The sequence below is a fragment of the Sinohyriopsis cumingii genome, chromosome 12, assembly GCF_028554795.1.
Source record: "Sinohyriopsis cumingii isolate HCF-2022 chromosome 12, ASM2855479v2, whole genome shotgun sequence".
Lineage (NCBI taxonomy): Eukaryota > Metazoa > Mollusca > Bivalvia > Unionida > Unionidae > Sinohyriopsis > Sinohyriopsis cumingii.
This window is the reverse complement of record NC_142972.1, coordinates 121,275,644-121,289,882: the sequence shown is the minus strand read 5'-3', so window position 1 is coordinate 121,289,882 and position 14,239 is coordinate 121,275,644. Positions and strand designations below refer to the sequence as shown.

Here is a 14,239-nt window from a genome sequence, read left to right as displayed (position 1 = left end):
TGATACACATACGTTTAGTGCACGGGCGCCCGCAGGATTTTTGCAGGGTGGGGGGTTAGCTACGATGTCGTAGCCTCAACTTGATTTGTTGTGGTTGAGGCTACGAACTGATCCCATATCATGTAATGGAGCAAACAAAATCATCACTAAAGTCAGAAAAACAAACAGTGTAGAAATCAACTACATAAGTATAATCATGTTGTGAAAGAAGTTTGGCTTATTTTGAATTTATTAAGCCCTTACACGATAAAATAAATTGGCATGGTTACTCTAACCGTATCCTGTCCGCCATGACAGATAACGCGAGACTCTCGCCGTGACCCCTTTTCTACGTAAGGCTTGCCAGACCATATTTTGGATATTCTACGCTACATTATTATCAATTAAGTGCGAATAATCGCTTCTTGGTGGAATTTCAAAGTTGCCGATAAACCGTATTTAATTTTAATGCGCAGAATTTCTGACCCAAACGGCGCCAAATTTTTACTACGATTTGTTTACATTTCCAAATATGGCGTCAGTGTCCTTATATGGCACACAAACAAACGAGGCTGAGAACGGAAGTAATCATTATTTGAAATAATATGGCGGACGATCTAAACAAAAATATCGGCTAAAAAAGGTAAACGAGATTTTACAACTATTTCAACAATGATTTTCGATACTTCCGGTATTAAATAAGAGGACTACTCAATTTATTGGATTATATGCAAGGACTATGTTTAAAGTTTTATTATTAGGCTAAAAGAGTGCCGGGTGTGAATCACACCCGGCTTGCTCCATTAACACGTATATGCTCATGTTAGTACCCTGTCCACGAGGTACGAGTAAGGGTACTAATATTAGTACTAGGTGGGGGGTCAGTCAGTCACGGCCAGGAGAGTTAGTTGCGTTGTTCCGTGCGTAACCAGTCTGAAACTAAATCTAATATTTGCTATGCGTTTTTAACAGAATCTTGTGACATATTTTCAGCTTCATATGCATGATTAAACGTTATATATATATAATGCTGCGGGCGCCCATGTTTTAGTGTAAAATTTGGACGCTAATAAACACTATTAAAAAGTTTGTGATCTATTTATTCCACCATACATTCGGTAGAATAAACATCCTGAGTTCGGTTCGAGGAATAATTGTCACCAATGCATTTCAAAATAACATTGATTGCCAGAGATGCTATCACAGATTCATATTATGCGTTTCACAAAATCTTTCACTGGACCACCTATTTATTGTCCGATTTAATAGTCACAACAGAATGTCTGCATTGTCAAGCAGACGTAAAGTTTGCAAACAACATTTACTTATATACCACGAATTTCCATAGTGGTTACGCTCCTATACCGACAACAAGAAAACGTGAGGCAGAAACATCACTTTATTTTAGTGTATCTGTGCATGCGTGAATGTATTTCTTTGTCTCTTTGCTATGTTTTACTTTCTTTCGAATTAAAACCAAAATGTACTATTGTCTTAAGAAAGAGAAAGTCAGTACTGATAGTTGTACAAAAGTCTAAGTCCCCCTTATGCTGTTATATATTGTGATAAACAAAAAGAAGCGTATGTATGTTAGTTTTTTCATTTTTATGACTCATATTAAACAATACTAAACTAAAGATAGTCTGTATATTTGTATTTTTTCTTTATTACGTCACCTTCAACACATAGTTGGCCATATCATGTCGAGGGAATCGTATTACGTCACCTTCAACACATAGTTGGCCATATCATGTCGAGGGAATCGGACCTAAATGACTCTTCCAAGGAAACTCTGAGACAGTAGACGGTGTGCATTCAGGAGCAGGTTACAATTGGAGAAGAGGGGGTGCATTTTATTTACACATAATTAGATGAGTGTCGGGGTTGTCTATATTCAATATAAATTATAAAGGCTTGAGCTAGACTTCTATATTCAATATAAATTACAAAGGCTTGAGCTAGACTTGAATAAAGAAACACTTTTCGACTGAAATTCGTATCTTCGGTCATTGAGCTCTGATAAAATTGTTGTGTTGCTGCTTGTGAAGTTTCGTCTTAATCCAACATTTCCCCATATTAGCCATTTTATTAAAAAATATAGATTTGATGTAAATGCTGTTCCAAAAGTATCTTTAGACAAAACAAATCTGAGTGACGGGTTTCCATGTTGTTTTGTAGTTATTTCTAGACAACACAATTCTAAGTGTTGGGTTTCCATGTTGTTTTGAAGTGTCTCTAGACAAGACAAATCAGAGTGACGTATTCCAAACTAAAAAGAAGCGAGTTATCTGCGTTTCCGATGCTTTCTAACATTGTTTTATGTCAGGGGTGTCCAAAGTCCGGACCGCGAGCCAATAACGGCCCGCGGTAAGATTTCATATGGCCCGCAGCTTCGGTCATATAATGTATTATTTATGGCCCAGATATGAATGAAAGGCAGAATTGTTTTTTTTAGAGTTGTTCATGTCTGCCTGAGTGGTTTATATTTAGTTACATTGCTATTTGAAAAATAAAGATAATTGTGACAATGAAAATTGTTTTATTTATTTATTGTTTATTTGTTTTTGTTTTTTTATTTATTGTTCTATAACAGTGTATATTTGCATGTAACTTTTTTGGTTAAAAACATCAGAAGGAACTATTGGCCCCCGGTCATCTTCACTTTATCAAATATGGCCCTCTTTGCGAAAAGTTTGGACACCCCTGTTTTATGTGTATATTTAGGAAAAGGTTCGAGTGATATGCTATATGGTACGTGCTCCACTCTGATTGGTCAATTGCCGTGTCGATCACTAGTTTTGCCGAACAGACAGCTTCATATATTGTCACTCCCTCTCTCTTTTTGTTGGTCTAGAGCAAACACCTACATTCGCTTGTGAGAAGGTAGAGTGATGACAGGAGATATTTACTTCTCAGTTCATGACATGTATAGGAGCGAATAAGTTCGTGTGCACACAAGGATATGTACAATGAAGAGTTTAGCAAGGTTTGCGTGACTGTGGAGCAGTTTTTTTAAAGGTAGGTCGTGGAGTTTAGAAGTCATAGGGTATACTATCCTTTCACCTTGTTTAGTGAATTAAATATTAACTATAAAACGTGGGCAGTTTAAATAAAACGCTTTCTAGTTGTAAAAGTTTAGTGATAGGAGAAAGCTGACGAGGCCCAAGTCGTCGATCCCCTTTGCTATGCATCGACCCTTGGCATATTTAGCCAGCCTAAGCAGGATCTATGGCACCTCTGATTGGATGTAATTAAAGCAACTTATCGAATCAGATGATTTGTTACATTTACCATGGATGATAACAGCATATAACCATAGTGTCATTGAAGACAAAGTCATCTTTTATACGTCATCTCTCCGATCTAAACCATTGACACGAAAGTTGATGTCAAGGAATGTGGACATCACAAAAGTCTCTGTATTGAGTACCTAGCATCATCTCTAAGAAGCTACTTGTTAGAAACACAATTTTGGTTATGTATATAATTTTCAATGCTGCGATGATAATTGATATAAATCCTCCAGTTAGCATGCCAAGTTTGGTATTATTCGTCTTATGCGGTATAAATATATTATGCTGATATATTCTTGGAAAAATATTTACCCTACCCCATAGCATCTAATGTAATTTATTTTCACCCAATATCCTGTGCAGTTTTACGAGGAAAAATTTGTGAATGAACTGGCAGTCAGGTGAATGATTATTGATTTGTGAAGGTGAACGCCTTTGACCACTTGTCCATCCAGGGCCCCAATAACACAAGAAAAATACAATAATTCCGACCTATTATCTTAGCCTCAGGTTATTGATATAGAGCAATATGGACCTCTCCGGTCTCTTGTTTTGATGCCTGCTCTAAAGTAAACTAAACGTCATATACAAAAATTAATAAGATCACGTGATTGAAGACTGTGTCTACTGATGACATTTTTTGTGTGCGGGGGGTATGCCAAAGCACGTATTAAATTATCTCATGGCATCCAGCGTGTTTCAGCTTTAATTCCTTAAGTGAGGGAAACATAAAAATCGCCTAAACATAAAACGTCCGGGTATGGCAGATATTATGCTCCTTTTAGAGTGAGACAAACTTACATCTCATATGTTATCTCTGTTTTCACACACACACACACACACAGAGATATATATATATATATATATATATATATATATATATATATATATATATATATATATATATATATATATATATATATATGATTCGCACAGTATATATAATTTCAATACAAACAACAGTATAACCAGAAAACGTGTCTTTCGAACCCCTAAGTTCATTAGGGATTGGGAAACTCAAAGGAGTTCTCTCATTCATATCTTGTATGCACACCATATTTCAGTTAGACTGCTAATGAAAGGTCAAACGGACAAGTCATTCTGATCGAATTATGGGATCGAACATTCTGATTTAAACTTTCGTTCCAGTGTGTTCGGCTCAATTATTACATTTTCTATGCATTATACAAACAACAACTTTTAAAACTCTATGCGTAGGTTTACAGCATTCCTTCTTGTCATTTCCTTCATGCTTGGTAACTGCTATTGCTTAATAGACTACGTCATAGCACACAGTTTCAATTAAATGCAGGCAAACCAAACCAATATTATTTGATAAATTGCTTCGTAGAATCATATGAGAGTCAGCTCTCGTAAAAAATTAAACTAACAAATTTATAGTTTCCTTTATCGATATTTGTACTGTGCAGGTTCATTATCGCAACTTGAATGACATGAACTTTTTGTAAGAAACGCGATAACATTCATTTCTTGAGAACTCCGCCTATTACACGTTACACGTGACACTTTATATTAAGCTTGTATAACGATGAGACTGCATGTAGTAGTGATTCACCATTTTAAATCGTTGTCTCTGGGACAAACTACAGACTGAATATAGTGATTCACCATTTTAAATCGTTGTCTCTGGGACAAACTACAGACTGAATATAGTGGTTCAGCCCATTTTAATTCGTTGTCGTTGGGACAAACTACAGACTGGATATAGTGGTTCATCCCATTTTAAATCGTTGTCTCTGGGACAAATTACAGACTGAATATAGTGGTTCACCCCATTTTATTTCGTTATTTTTGGGACAAACTACAGACTGAATATAGTGGTTCACCATTTTAATTCGTTGCCTCAGGGACAAATTACAGACTGGATATAGTGGTTCACTATTTTAATTCGTTGCCTCAGGGACAAACTAGAAGTATATGACGGTAAGATTTAGTGTCATTGACAAGAATGAAGACCAATTCATGCCTGTTAAAATAGTACACTGTACAAATTGTACTTTAAACTAGGCTTTGTACAAATTGTGCTTTAAATTAGGCTTTGTACATATTGTACTTTAAATAAGGCTTTGTACAAATTGTGTTTAAATAAGGCTTTTGTACAAATTGTACTTCCAATAAGGCTTTGTACAAATTATATTTTAAATAAGGCTTGTACGAACTGTACTTTAAGTAAGGTTTTGTACAAATTGTACTTTAAATAAAACTTTGTACAAATTGTGCTTTAAAAAAGGCTTTGCACAAATTGTACTTTAAATAAAATTTTGTACAAATTGTACTTATGGCTTTGTTCAAATTGTACTTTAAATAAGGCTTTGTACAAATTGTGCTTTAAATAAGGTTTTGTACAAATCGTACTTTAAATAAGGCTTTGTACAAATTGTACTTTAAATAAGGTTTTGTACAAATCGTACTTTAAATAAGGCTTTGTGCCAATTGTACTTTAAATAAGGTTTTGTACAAATTGTACTTTAAATAAGGCTTTGTACAAATTGTACTTTAAATAAGGCTTTGTACAAATTGTACTTTAAGGTTTTGTACAAATCGTACTTTAAATAAGGCTTTGTACAAATTGTACTTTAAATAAGGCTTTGTACAAATTGTACTTTAAATAAGGTTTTGTACAAATCGTACTTTAAATAAGACTTTGTGTCAATTGTACTTTCAATAATGATTTGTAAACTGCACTACAGAAAAGATCCATATCAATTTTCTTGACTTCTTCCTATTGTCTTCACATACTGGTCTTTTTCAAGCTGGATAATAAGTATGAAATCATTGCATTTGAATTTTTGTGTAGACGAAATAATTTTATTCTAGATTGTTGATTTTCATTGTTGTGGTGAATTAATACCCTTGTGAAACGGTGAGAGAGTAGAGACGATTATAATTTACAACAGTTTTGAATGACTGGTATAGTGATAGTCACTGAAAGCCGTCGAGCGTCGATAAATCTTTCGTTAGCCACTTACTTTGATCAAATAATAAATTTGATTTCAGTTGTAAAGTAATTCTCATATGTTTCTATACAGCTAGTGTGCAAATCACACATCCTTCGTAGATTTACTGCCTGAGAGCGATTTCATTCAAGGAAATGATTAATAACGTACTGGTTTGTGAGTAGCTCTCAACGAACTGCAACCAGGGCCGTAGAGAGCGATCACGAGCCCTGGGGTAAGAAACACACGGGCCTTTCCTAGTTCTTGTTTAAACAAATTTTTTCTTTAAAAAAATTAAAATATGTTGTTCGGCCCGGGCTTTCTTAAGGGGATATATCCCCGGTTGCCCCCCCCCCCCCCATCGGCTCTGACTGCAACAGCATAGAGCCAGATCTGCCACGGTATAATTCGCAGTCGGAAAAGGATCTATCCTGTGCGTTCTACATAAAGTACGGCGCGTGCTTTATACACGAGTGATCACAGGAATCTTGTCTTCTTGACAAGTTCGACACTGTATTTTATCTATTTCATCTTCGCCAGTCAAGGATCGTCGAGCCACTTCGTTTCACATCAACTCTTGACATATTTACCTCTCCGAACGGTGTTTTAAATATATGCCCTCTTGCGGATAGAAGAATACCTGCACATAGCAAGCGAAATCATTTAACCATTCAGAGAGCAAAATTGCTTCGTAGAATCATATGACCGTCAGAGAGCCTATTACGTGACCCGTTAGATATTCAAGCAATTTTTTCTGTATCTACAGGCACTGACTCGGAAGTTAATATTGCTTAAAATGTTCCAACGGGAGCAACTTATATGCGACATATTTCTTGTGTACGGCGACTGCCAATATGATTATTAATCGTCTCTTAATTTAAATGTAACAAGGGATCCGATTGGATCAATTCAATTCAGCTGCATCCAGTCAAGTGATGCTGTTTCAGCTAGCTATGCCAAGGGTTGATATGGAACAATCTGATTAAAATCAGATCTCCACTGTCCTACGTTAAGATCTGAAATGTGACCGCTTAGGGGTCATGTTCTGGTGACGTTTGTTATTACTATAATCGCTAATTTTATCAGTCAATCAGATGAAGTCTTATATCATCGCGTTTGAGAAACTGAGCACTATAGCTGAAGAGCATCGGTGTGTGCTGAACGATTTGATTCACTTTCAAATTTCTGAAAGATGCATTTCCACTGGCTAACTCAAAGGTCACAGAACATGAGCCCTAAGCGGTCGTTGTCAGATCTTCACCCGGGACAGTAGCGATCTCATTTTAATCAGATTAGATGTTCAATGAAGTGATTCATGACACTTGGCAATAGTCGGGTTTCCAGTCTGATTAGAATCAGATGTCCACTGTCCTGCTTGAAGATATGACAGCGACTACGTAGTAGTCATGTTCTGGTCACAATGAATTAGCCAATGGAAATGCAGCTTTCAGAGATCTGAAAGGAAATCGATCGTTCGGCACACATTCATACTCTTCAGCCATATCACTTAGTGTCCTAAATGCGAAGATATAAAACTTCATCTGATAAAATTAGAGAATATGGTAATAACCAGAGATTTTCAAAATTTCTAAAAGTCAGCTTTCCCCAGATAAGCTAACAGCACAATTTAACATGCCCTTGGGTGAAGTGAACTTGCCTCAAAAATAGTCAGAGAGAGAGAGAGAGAGAGAGAGAGAGAGAGAGAGAGAGAGAGATTCATGTTCTAGACACGGGTATTTATTGTTATTATATGCTCATTTTTCCCCCGTTAACTTTACATTGTCGGAATCGTTCAGTATTCCCCGATACTGAACGCGCGCGACAACACACATATAGCATTCACGTGAATAAAGGAACTACTTTCTATTGTAAACAAACAATGACGCAGACACCAGCACTTTTGATTTGTAAACAAATCATATACACTCGCGTAAGAGGCTCTTTACGTTGTGGTCATTTAAATTTGTTTCTGAATGAACTAAAACATGTTTCGTGGACTGCAAAAAAAAAAAAAAAAAAAAACCAGCTGTTTTGGCACATTCCTCGTTGATACAATGTTACGGATTTAGGCTAGTTACATTATATAAAAGACGGACGATTATGTCCTTACAAATAACATACAAGTGACAAGGAATATACTGTATTCTTTATCTGGTGATAAGAATGGCAAAATAAAATATGCTTACAGTTTTACATCCTGAATTTCCTCAAAATGTTTTTTCTTAATTCTGCAAATCCGAATTACATGAGTCATGTCATAGGTTTTCAATCTGGATTACACATTTCGAAAGTGTGCTTAATTTCGATAAGTGCAATTGCATCCTCCTTACTGCACTCAAAATGAAATAAACATTAAATTCCATGGCGCCTTTTTGAAAATTGTAATTGAAAGACTTCATATTTTTCCCACGTTATGAATTCAAATATTCAGTGACAGAAACAGAAACACATTTGCAGACGTAAACAAGCTTCTCCCGTGCCACTTCAATCCGATGTATTTTTTTCATGTATAATTTGCACAGATGAATCCAGTCCAAAATCACAAACTTTCGTCGAATTGAAACAAAATACCAAAATATATTCACTCCAGATCAAATGGAAAAGTCGTTGCAATGCCCATTCATTCCCAATATGATTGTAAATTTCAGTTTTAACTAGACACGCCATTTTCTTTAGAAAGTTATGTCGACTGCACGACTAAGTTCAAATTTATCTGGGCGGAGCTATGTGCGCATTAATAATGATGTCATTTTGTAATGTCAAATCTGCGCTTGTGTATTTAGTCTGGAATACGGCATTCATTCATTTACGTTGTTTCTTGTAGTGTATTTTGTTTATATAATTAAACCTTAGGTAGAATAAAAAGATGAGCATATAATAAAAAGGTTACTGCATTTGTATGGGAAAATATGAACTCGTTTTGTCGGAAGGATATACTGCACTCACAAGTTCGTGCAGTATTCATTCCGAAAACTCGTTCACGTTTTCCCATACAAATGCAGTAACTTATAAATCCACGATGATTGAAACTTTCTTGCACGTTTAGCAGAATCTTACTACTGATTGTTCTGTAAAACTGGTTCATCAGCGCTCGAAACTTCGTCACGTTTCCTGACTTTGCCTAAATAATTATGATACATGTAACATCAAAGCTTCAAACACGCTTGGTTTATCACAGTCTATTTTTAACTTGCAGGTTTTCACGTATCGAAATCAAGATAAAGGAGATCGTTAATCAGTACGCTAAGTATTTTTTCCTCCATATATCTATGTCTCTCTGATACACTGATTGCTATTCCTTGAGATGCGAACAGGCAGGCGCACGTGTATATTAAATCTCACTCGATAATCATTCACCCTATATTAATATTTGCAGCACCTAGGATGTGTGCAGGTGGGGATGCTTTTTTTTTTACTGCTGTCTAAAAATCTTTAAAGTGGATACTCATCGCAAATCCGTAAAATGCTTTATTTAATATATTTCATATCTTTTATGGCAGCTTCAAAAATTTACGTATGCAAGTAGGTCAGTCATAAATGAGCTGAGTACTATTTTGATCGCCAATAAAATTAAGAAAACAGTACACAATAGAAAATAATACTGAAAATAGTTAGGTCGAAAGTTAGAAACGGACCCAGGTCTTCATTACCTGGAAACATTATAAAACACTCTTTCTCTCGTATCTAACAAGACTAATTTGCACTTTAAAAATAAAACAACATACAATTAGTTAGGTCGATAAATAACAGAAGCAATCGGAAGAATATACTATATATTATTGCTGAAAAAATAACTTTTTTCTTCTGGTGGTTTAAAGTAGAATAAGTGGCAATTTTCTCGGTGAGAAGCTATGGTTATACCAGTACCCAAAGCTGGAAAGGACCAAACCATCCCTTCACACTATACCAAACCAATCCTTCACTCTATACTAAACCAACCCTTATCAAACCAACCCTTCACACTGTACCAAACCAACCCTTCACACTGTACCAAACCAACCCTTCGCACTGTACCAAACCGTCCCTTCACACTGTATAAAATCAACCCTCCACACTATACCAAACCATCCTTTCACACTGTACCAAACCATCCCTTCACACAATACCAAACCACCCCTTCACACTAACCCAAACCAACCCTTCACACTGTCTTCCATATTACTAACAAGATGTATTTGAATGGGTGATAAATGATAGATTAATCTGGGATCTTCGGTCCAAGAAGCTACTATTGGACGTTTTTTTTTTTGGTGTAGATTTGTGTGGATTCGGATACCAGAGATGCGTAATAGACCATCTTGCCATACTCTCTCTCTCTCTCTCTCTCATGAATTAAATCTTGCATATCTTTTTGATTATTTATCACTGACAACAGAGTCAAGAATTTCACCTCACAAGAGTCTGATTTTGTAGCATGAAATTCCTAAGCAAACACAAATTTTTGCAACTCTTGACAGAATGTAAGACAAAAATTACTGTAAAAGATCCAAATAATTCGTTGTAATTGTTTCCTGGGACTTAAATGATGGTAAGTACCATGAACTAACTCCGTGTGTGTGTGTGTGTGTGTGTGTGTGTGTGTGTGTGTGAGAGAGAGAGAGAGAGAGAGAGAGAGAGAGAGAAATTTTGATTTTTAAGGTAGCTTTAACAATGTTTCAGTGATGTCGCTACGATGTCTGCAGTGTGGCAGTTTATAGTGATGTCAAGCATCGGGGCATCGTGAAGCAGACATGAAGCATGATGTCCCACCCAGTCACATTATCCTGACACCAGGCCGACCAATCCTAACACTAACCTCTTAATGCTGAGCGCCAAGCGTGGCAGCTATTAGTACCATTTTTAAAAGTCTTTGGTATAACCCGGCCGGGGTTCGAACCCGCGACCTCTCGCATCCGAAGCGGACACTCTAACCACTAGGCCACCGGAACAGTGAACAAAATCTGGACTTACACAATGCGGTTGTGAACATCATGATAAAAAACAATGTCTTTCATTTTAATTTTTGATCTTATAAATAATGTTAATTAATAGTTAACGAAAGTAGGGCATGAAGACAAACTCAATAAATTCACATTTTCCTCCTAGACTCAACAATAATAAGCATTACCTGTATATACAAGTCCTATGGAAGTCTGTAAGAGATGTTATATAAATGAAAATTTAGTATAGCTTTTGTCCTCTCCAAAATATAAAGATACATTAAAGCAATAAAATCACTACAGACCAAAAAGACCGTAGTTGATTGAGGAATATTTTTCTAGATCGCCACAACTTTATTGTAAGTCTGTTCTACGTGAGTCATGCTAAATATTGTAACCCAAACGAGGCTGATACACCAGAAACAAGTATCGTTTGATCTTGATCGCTTGAGTGTCTCTTATTCAGTCGTCAAAAATCAATATTTGTTCCCATTTTAATCTTAAGCTTTATAGAAAAACATCACAGTCCTTCCGATAATCGCACATCAATTGAAGAGTGACAAGTTTTAAAACTCATAAAACTATTTTGGTGTTGCATACATCCGAGGGAAAAAAAACTGTTCTGGAGCAGTTTCTGTCCTGTCTTCGATTAACTATGCTCAGGAACACTTCTATGAAGAATGGCATGATCGTTCTGAACATTTTCAGTCCTTCTTTAAATTAGCTGTTTTAGAACACTTCTCTGAAGTTAGACACCATCGTTCTGAGCATTTTCATTCCTGTCTTACATTAACCATGTTCAGGAATACTTTGTTGAAGTTGGACACGATAGTTCTGAAAAGACACCAACCTTACGTACGAGGTAAAAATAATTCTTTCCTCTTTTTATGCATCAAGATACGTTACTAACCTTCGGTTTTTAATGCAACATACACAATACCGACTAATCGTATATTTTGGCTTAGCGTAGTCACAAGACGCACATTATCAAAATAAAAATGTATGTATTGTAATACTCTGCATTGTAAACACAGCCCAATCCTGACAGTTCCGATATATTTTATGTAAAATCCCTTTGTAATATTCTCTCTCTCTCTCTCTCTCTCACTGTAATGAATTCAGTATTGCACCTTCTTTGATCATCTTTCTATGACAACAGAGTCAAGAATTTCACCTCACTTGAATAGCTTAGAGTCTGCTTTTGTTTTTGTAGCATGGCATTCTTAAGCAAACACAAATTATTGCAACTCTGACAGAATGTAAGACAAAAATTACTGTATGAGATCCAAATGAATCGTTGTAATGAATCGTTGTAATGAATCGTTGTTATGTTTCCTGGGACATAAATGAATAAAATATGGACTTATACTATACGGTTGTGGAAATCATGCCTTTTATTTTGATTTGTGTTCTTACAAATAATGTTAGCTAGTAGTTAATGAAACAAAGGTCATGACGATGAACACAATAAATTCAAATTTTCCTCATAGACTCCACAAAAATAAACACCTGTATATACTAGTCCAATGAATGTCTGTCAGAGATATTATATAAATGAACATTTAGCATAGCTCTTGCCCTCTCCAAATACAAATAAAGATACATAAAAGCAATAAAATCAATACAGATCAAAAATACCGTAGGAGATTGAGGAATATTTTTCTAGATCGCCTCAACTCTACTAGAAGTTGGCTATACGCGAGCTATGCTAAATATTGTAACCCAACGAAGCTGATTCACCGGAAACAATCGTTTTCATTGACTGTATCGGATACGTCTGCATCGTTCGATTCGTTTCTTAATCGGTTGAGTGTCTCTTATTCAGTCAGTCGTCAAAAATCAACATTTCTTCTCATTTTGTATAGAACATCAATTGAAGAGTGACAAGTTTTAAAATTCATAAAGCTATTTTGGTGTTGCATACATCCGAGGAAAAACAAAATCTAGAGCAGTTTATGTCCTGTCTTCCATTAACTATGCTCACGAACACTTCTATGAAGAATGGAACGATGGTTCTGAACATTCTGAGTCCTACTTTAAATTAGCTAAGTATGTTCGAGAACACTTCTCTGAAGTTAGACACAGTCGTTCTGAACATTTTTATTCCTGCCTTTCATTAACCATGTTCAGGAATACTTTGTTGAAGATGGACGCGATCGTTCTGAAAAGAGACCAGCCTTACGTACGAGGTACAAAAAGTCCTTTCCTCCTTTTATGCATCAAGCTACCACACTAACCTTCAGTTTGATGTACAGACACAATACCGACTAATCGTATCTTTTGGCTTAGCGTAGTCACAAGACGCACATTATCAAAATAAAAATGAATGTGTTGTAATACTCTGCATTGTATAACACAGCCTAATCCTGACAGTTCCGATATATTTTATGTAAAATCCCTATAGAAATACCATGGTAGAATAGACTGAATACTAATACGCCTCTTTGTTTCTTCCAGGCCTAGATACGAGTACGTCGGGATCCACGCCAAGCCATTCTTAACTCCAACGCTAGGAACCTGTTCTGCTAATAAACAGTAACAGCCATGTCTGTACAATGGGGATATGAGAATCGTAATGGTAACATGGAGTTCATCTTTTTCTTATTCCTTTTCTCTCATTTTTTTTTAAAACTTCTTCTTCTTTAAATTATTATACCAACGTTGCATGGGCTACAATTGAGACTGCAGATATACAGAAAAGTCACGTGGCCTCTATAGCAAACAACTTGTCGGTCTACATACTGCTGTATGAGACAGATCGTGACAGCTCATCTCAGATAATCCACAGGGTTTTATAAAACTGTTTCACGTTGTAAGGAATATGCACTGAATCCGAAAAGACAATGACAGTTATTTTGTATATACTAGTATTTAAAGTTTTGAGTTTTTGAGTTTGGTTGTTCCAGATTTGTCTTTATTTTCGAACCGTCTGTAGACAGGAATGTATGGCTATGACAGGAGGCTCCGATTTCAATGAATAAACTTTGAAAAACGACAGGATTTGTTGAGGGCTTTTTTGCATCACAAAGGTGAAATACTAATATTAATATGGAAGTTTTGATAACCACGCTAGTGATTTGGAAATACAGAG

General features: G+C 36.0%; 1 protein-coding gene across 12 annotated transcripts in view; it reads left to right on the top strand.

The window, feature by feature from the left end:
* The window catches only part of LOC149787357 (carbonic anhydrase 2-like), a 134,497-nt gene that overhangs the window by 105,707 nt on the left and 14,551 nt on the right, over positions 1 to 14,239 (top strand). For 5 of the 12 annotated variants that reach the window (XM_089977921.1, XM_089977920.1, XM_089977927.1 and 2 more), the window contains one exon: positions 13,606 to 13,726. In XM_089977921.1, coding sequence (XP_089834047.1) covers positions 13,693 to 13,726 — 34 coding nt within the window. In that variant the 5' untranslated portion in view covers positions 13,606 to 13,692. Of the gene's footprint in view, positions 1 to 2,833; positions 2,998 to 4,926; positions 5,217 to 9,425; positions 9,468 to 13,605; positions 13,727 to 14,239 lie in introns of those variants that run through there. The other 7 variants (XM_089977919.1, XM_089977924.1, XM_089977918.1 and 4 more) reach the window with 5 other exon arrangements.